The 6000-nt window shown below is 65.1% G+C and overlaps 1 protein-coding gene across 1 annotated transcript; it reads right to left on the bottom strand.

The window, feature by feature from the left end:
- Positions 1 to 2248: 2248 nt before the first annotated feature.
- CRYBA2 (crystallin beta A2) lies at positions 2249 to 4612 on the bottom strand. The gene is made up of 4 exons (XM_050900278.1): positions 4449 to 4612; positions 3884 to 4025; positions 2704 to 2846; positions 2249 to 2396 (listed from the first exon to the last, which is right to left on the bottom strand). Exons 1-4 carry the CDS (start codon positions 4607 to 4609, stop codon positions 2249 to 2251), a joined length of 594 nt encoding a protein of 197 aa, XP_050756235.1. The 5' UTR covers positions 4610 to 4612.
- Between the last annotated feature and the right edge of the window lie 1388 nt (positions 4613 to 6000).

Here is a 6000-nt window from a genome sequence, read left to right as displayed (position 1 = left end):
AGCAAACCCGCATGGCAGAGGGCATGGAGTGGGGGGGTCTGGGCTGAGGGCTCCTGTGTCAGCCCAGAGTCGGGGGGAGCAGTTTGGGATCAGCCTGAGAAGCAGGGTTAGGGCTGCGGGAGCTGGAGATGGGGGGCTGTGAGGGGCACAGGGCATGGAGACTCCCGGGTCCCTGGGAAAGCCAGTGGGTGGGGGGTACTTACAGTGGGGTGTGAGGGAACTGGGGGCTTTGGGCGACCTGGGGGCTGAGGGGTGCAGAGGGGCAGGGAGTGTGGGGTCCCAGGGGCTGGGGAGCCCTGTGCCCGCGGGGAACTTTGGGGACCTGAGAGATGTGGCTCCAGGTGTTCATGGGGAAGCTGGGACATGGTGGAGCTGGGGCAGACCCACAGGATGGGGGGGGCAGAGTACATGAGGAATCCAGGGAACGGGGGCCCAGGTTCATGGGGGAGCCAGGGGATGGGGCTTTGGGTTCGTGGGGGATCTGGGAGGGTTCAGGTCTGTGGGGCTCCAGGGGGATGGGGCCCGGACACGTGGAGCTCCCAGCTGGCAGCAGCAGAAGGTCCCCCTGGCTGCAAGCAGGCAGTTTGCCCCCCGCTCCCCAACCCAGCGCTCCTCCCGCCCCAGGACAGAGCAGTAAAGACCTCACATTTTGCCATGACCCCCACAGCTCCCCCCCCCCATCGCAGCCCTGTGCGCAGGTGCCCGGGACAACTTCACCTGTGTGCCGGCGGTGGCGTGGAGCAGAGCCGAGCTGACGTGGCCTTGGGCTGGCTGCAGCCCGGCCGGGTGTGCAGGAATGTGTTTGTGCAGGGGGAGAGGCCAGCTGCCGTGGGGCCGTGGCGGGGTGGGGCCAGCGGGGACACAGAAGGGACAGGGGAGGGTTGGGGGGCACCCCGCTGCGGGGACGCCCTGCGGGATGGGGATGCCCAAGGTGCTGGAGCATTTGCACGGGCGCAAGGGGAGAGGGAGCAGGGACGTGTGGGGCGTCCATGGGCACGCTTGTGTGCACGCTCGTGTGCAAGCTCATATGTGCAGTGCCCACTTGCACACACTCACACACGTGTGGGGGCTGGGGTCTCTGTGCAGCCCTGGGTGCAGGGCATGCACACACCGACCCCCAGCCCAGTCCTTCCCAGTCTCCCAGCACCCTTCTGGGGCACCCACAGCCCCAAGGCCAGACGTGCTTGTAGCAGGGTGGGCATCCGGGGACACAAGCATCCACGCCACCCAGCACTGTTCCACCGTCCTGCGGCATTAGAGGGGATGTCCTGGGTGCGGGGAGCACCTCGGGACCAGAGGCCTGCATCCCAGGAGGGCTCGGGGTGCTGGAGCAGGATGGAAGAGGAGGGGGAGGCCGGGAAAGGGTGCTGGAGGAGGAGGAGGTGGCTGGGTGGGGCTCCCCGTGTGCCCGGGCGGAGCCGGAGCCGGATGCTGGCACGGATGTGCTGGCGTGGCCAGGCTGGGGGTGGGGGGACCCAGACCCTAAGGGTGCTGGGAGCAGTGAGCTGAGCCCCCTGCCAGCTGAGGGACACTGCCCCGAGGACCTCCTGCCCCCGTCCCCCACACCTCCACGCTACCCCTGTACGCTCCCTCTATAAGCCAGTGCCCCCAACCCTGCCCCAGCTGTGGCCATCCCATTTGTGGCAGTCCCCCCCCCCAAGATGACCCCAACGCTCCTCTTCCTCCCCAGGCCCACAGCAGGCAGGGACCCCCCTCTTTATTCCAAACTGGGGTGCAGAGAGAGGGGACCTCGTGTTCACAGGCTTTGTAGCAATCACCTTCCCTGGCACTGAGCCTGGGAGGAGGACCCAGGGCACAGCCCCTGTGGATGCCCCCTCCTGGCTCCAGCTCCTTCTTTGCCCACTAAGGCCAGTAAGTTCCCATTAAGTTCCCATTTCCCCAGCTGGAGCATCACGGGGGTGGGAACAGTTCTGCATCCCCTCTACGCGCTGTGCATGGACCAGAGGTAGGGTGCAGAGAGCTCAGCCCAGAGCAGAGGTGGCCACGGGTCCAAAACCACCTGGGGAAGGGGAAACCCCTTCCAGCTGCTGAGAGCTGGGGGGCAGCAGGGCTGGGGCAAGCACCCTGCCTCCCACCCCACAGGGGGTCCCTCGGGCCTGGCAGCCCCCTGAGGAGCAGAACAGAGGCAGCAGCACCCTTTTTTTTGACAAATGCCTTTATTTGCTACCAGATAGAGGTCTATTGCACAGCAGCCCAGAGGCTGCAGGGTGCGCAGCCCTGACCCTGCTCAGTGCTGGACGCGGCGGATGGATTGGATCTGGTTGGTGTGGGCCTGGCTGCTGTATTCGTTGTACTTCTTGAACTCGCCGTTCTGTCTGTCCCGCTCAAGCACGTACTGGTAGCCCCTGTATCCCGGGTACTGATATGCCACCCACCTGCAGGCAGACCCCTGGCTCAGAGCCCTGGGCCAAATCCCCCCTCCCCTGCCCTGCCCTGCCCTGCCCTGCTCTCCCCTCCCCTCCCCTCCCCTCCCCTCCCATCCTATCCTATCCCTCTTCTTGCCCTGGGAGGTGAGGGACAGAAAACATCCCACAGCTTGGATTTTCAAGGGAAGGGGAGCAGGCAGGCACCCCTCCTTTTCGGGTTCCCCCTTCCCCATCCCTGGGGCTATGCAGGAGGGAGATGCTTGCCAAACCCCTGCTCTTGGCCCCCATCGCCCCCCTCCCCGCTGGTGGGACTCACGCTCCGGCGTTCACTTTGATGGATGCCACCTCCTTGTTGCCCCAGCCCATGGCCTGCAGCGAGGGGTAGTCATCGCTCAACTCAAACTTGTGCCCCTGGAAGTTCTCCGCCTCGTAGAGGATGACTTTGCTGTCGTTGTGGTTCTGTGGAGGGAGAGAGCTGGGGGTCAGCAGGGATGAGGTGACTTGCACAGGGATAGGGGATATGGCATCAGGGGGACATGCACCAAGGCACAGTGGGAGGCCTTGGACCATGCCCAGCTTTGGTGCAAGGCATGGGGATGTGCTTCAGGGCTGCCCAGAGGATGCTGCTCTCCTGTCCCTGTGGTCCCAATGCACAGCTGCCAGTGAGGATGACAGCGGCCACATCCTCTGCACCCACACAGGCTCCTGCCCTCAGCATCCTCGCACTCCCCGAGGCTGCAGGAGGGTTGCAGGGCAAGGCAGGCTGCTGAGAGTGGTCCCCCTGGCTCTGTGGGGCTTTGCTGGGTGCTGGGCACCGAGGGGTTAATTGCTGGGACACCAAGCGATGCGGCACTGTCCCCCGTGCCCAACCCCCACACACATCTATCTGCACCGAGGAGCAGTCCTGCCAGTAAGGAGTGATCTTATCGCATCCCCTTTATTAAAGCCCAGGCATATCTGCCTGGTGATTATTAAAAGTTGGGGGGGGACCCCCCGCTCGGAGGCGCAGACGTGCCGCTATTGCGAGCGCCAGTGTCTCTGCAGATGGAGCGATAGAGGCTGCATCTGCCTGGGCACGGCTCGGGTACCCCAGGAGGGAGGGGGACGGACCCCGCACCCCACACCCCAAGCATCCCTGCGGTCCTGCCGGCTCCTCTCTGCTCACCCCATCCCCGGGTATCAGGGGCAGGGGGACAAGGCCTGGGGACCCCAGCCTGGGAGGTGGCTCTCCAATGCACAAAGCAGAAGGAGCTGGGACGGTGTTTCAGCTTAAATTTTAGCCCTAAAGAGCACCCCAGGATCCTTGCAGGGAGGTGGGAGCCAGTGGGTGCAGCCATCCCTCCACCCCACCAGCATTGCCGTGCGTGCCTCACCCCTCCATCCCACGTCCCACGTAACTTGTCCTCCTGTCTGTCCCTCATCACCCTCCATGCTGGGCTGCCGGGGTGAGGCTCTGCCTGCCCCGAGCGCACCGCAGTGGTGTCCCCGTAACTCACCGCGCACTTGACGGGCCGGAAGGAGAGGAGGTGCTCGGTCCGGTAGCCACTGTTCCCGCTCCAGGCCTCCCACCGGGGATAGTCACCCTTCTCCAGGATAAACTGCTGCCCCTGGTACTCGGGGTACTCGAAGCCCACCCAGCTGGAGGGGAGAGGAGGAAAGCTCTCAGGGATGTGCGGCGCAGCCCCCAGGCTCAGCCCAGGGCTGGCTTCTCCCTCCCGCGCAGGGGACGGAGATGTCCTGGCAGGGTGTGGATCTGTCACAGAGATCGGGGTCCTTGCTAGCAGCAAACGTCCCTCTTGAGAGTGGGACCCCTCTCCCCAGGGCCACACCGTTGCCTCCGACCCACGCCTCGGCTTGGCAGGATCTCCCTGCTTTGCAGATGGGGAAACTAAGGCACCATGCAACGAGTGCAGGGAGGGAGGTTGCACGATGAGGCCATGTCAGAGCCAAGGAAGGACCTGGGTGTCCTGGCTCCCTGACAGCTCCTGACAGTCCCCTGGGAGCAGCGGGTCTGCGGGAGCGGAGTGCGCCAAGGGGCCGCGGGGCTGGCGAGGCACTTACGGGCCAGACTCCACCTTGATGGAGCGGATCTTGCGGAAGCCACGCTCCATGATGCTGGGGCACTCCATGAGGAACTCGCAGCGCTTGCCCTGGAAGCTCTCCTCCTCCCACACCGTGATCTTGTACTGCCCCAGGGTGTCCATGGCTTCGCTGCTGGTCATGCGGGTCGCTCAGCTGCTGGCAGAGCCCCACGCATCACCCCGGGCAGGTGCCCACCATCAGCCCCCAGCCACCTCACTGCCTGCCACCGAGCCTGGGGTGCCAGCGGTGCTGCCCTCACACATCCCGTGCCACTGGCCCCTCGCCCTCCCTGGCTGGCACAGGGGATGCTTCCCATTCCCTTTCCCTTGGTGCTGGGGGATCTCCACCCGGTGACCCCCAAGTTGCAGGGGGCACTTGCGATGCCCCATCTCTCCATCTGATGTACCTGCGGCTGCCTCAGTTTCTCTGCTCCCAAGCTCCCTGCGATGACTCCTGGGGTCAGCCGGGTGCGGTGGCACTGTGCCGGGTGTGGTGGCACTGTACCTGGTGCAGGGGGGCAGCAGTGACCCTGGCTCAGACATGGGTGCAGGGTGCAACCCTGGGGCAGAGCAGCCCAGCTCTTGCAAAGGTGGGTGCCAGCATCCCTCCTGCCTGTGCAGGGTACCCCTGCTGTGCCACGCAGCACCCCACGGCTTACCCTTCCCCAGAGTGTGCGTTGGGTGGGGGGGCTTGGTTGGGGGGGGCGAAGGGAGCGTGGCAGCGCCTGTGCAGTGGGGGGGCTTGGGGGCTCACAGCCTGGTACTTACTTGGTCGGCAGGGCACAGAGGCGAAGGTGGCGGTGCTGGCACCGGCTTTTCCCCTCGCCCTTTATAGGCAGGCGCCGAAGTGCCAATGGTGCAGGCGGGCAGGGTGCTGTGTCAGCAGACAGGGGATGGCGGGGGGGACGGGGTGCACACCCACCCCAGACTCCGGCTGTCCATTCCAGTTAGGCAGTGTGGCGAGAGCGACCCCCCCGCGCCCCACGGGCCTGACAATGAAAGTGCTGGGGTGTGTTTGCGCAGGGGCTCAGAGCACAATGGGCAAAGGGCCTGACGCGCCGCTTTCCTTTCTGCCCTGGGACAATGTCCCTGCTTGGCCCGGGGATTAGGGACCCAGCCTTTCCCAGGGCACCCGCAGCCTTTGCCAGTGTTGAGGCTGGTGGGAAGGAGGTGCCAGGATGAAGCGGGGATTTGCCAGCTGGGAGCTGAGGGGCACTAATGTCCTCACCCTGGGATGCGGGGCTCGCCTGGGGCTGCATCTGCCCCTCCGCCTGGGGCTCTGCCACTGCGAGTCCCTCCTCCGGCCAGGCTCTGCCTTGCATGTCCTGAGCTGGCAGGGCAGGGCAGGGACTCAGTCTGCATGGGCAGGGCTCCATGGGAGAAGGTTAGGGTGAGCAAGAGGGGTGGAGGAGGTGTTGGCACAGCCATGGCTTGGTCTCTCCATGCTCTGGGAGATGTGCTACACCCTGCAGAGGTTCCTGTCTTGGCTCCGGACCAGGCACTGATGGACCATAGTTACATGATCCTCGCTT

Source organism: Gymnogyps californianus, chromosome 7 (genome assembly GCF_018139145.2).
Source record: "Gymnogyps californianus isolate 813 chromosome 7, ASM1813914v2, whole genome shotgun sequence".
In the NCBI taxonomy this organism is placed as follows: Eukaryota; Metazoa; Chordata; class Aves; order Accipitriformes; family Cathartidae; genus Gymnogyps; species Gymnogyps californianus.
Note: the sequence above shows the minus strand (reverse complement) of the source record. Positions and strands in the feature narration are given on the sequence as shown.

Bases quoted from the DNA above. Each gene is read 5' to 3' on its own strand.
- CRYBA2 (XM_050900278.1), bottom strand. From the start codon at position 4,609: ATGACCAGCAGCGAAGCCATGGACACCCTGGGGCAGTACAAGATCACG. The intron at 2,847-3,883 runs GTGAGTTACGGG...CTCCCTCCACAG, and splicing joins TCCGGCCCGTCAAGTGCGCG to AACCACAACGACAGCAAAGT. The intron at 2,397-2,703 runs GTGAGTCCCACC...GTCTGCCTGCAG, and splicing joins ATCAAAGTGAACGCCGGAGC to GTGGGTGGCATATCAGTACC.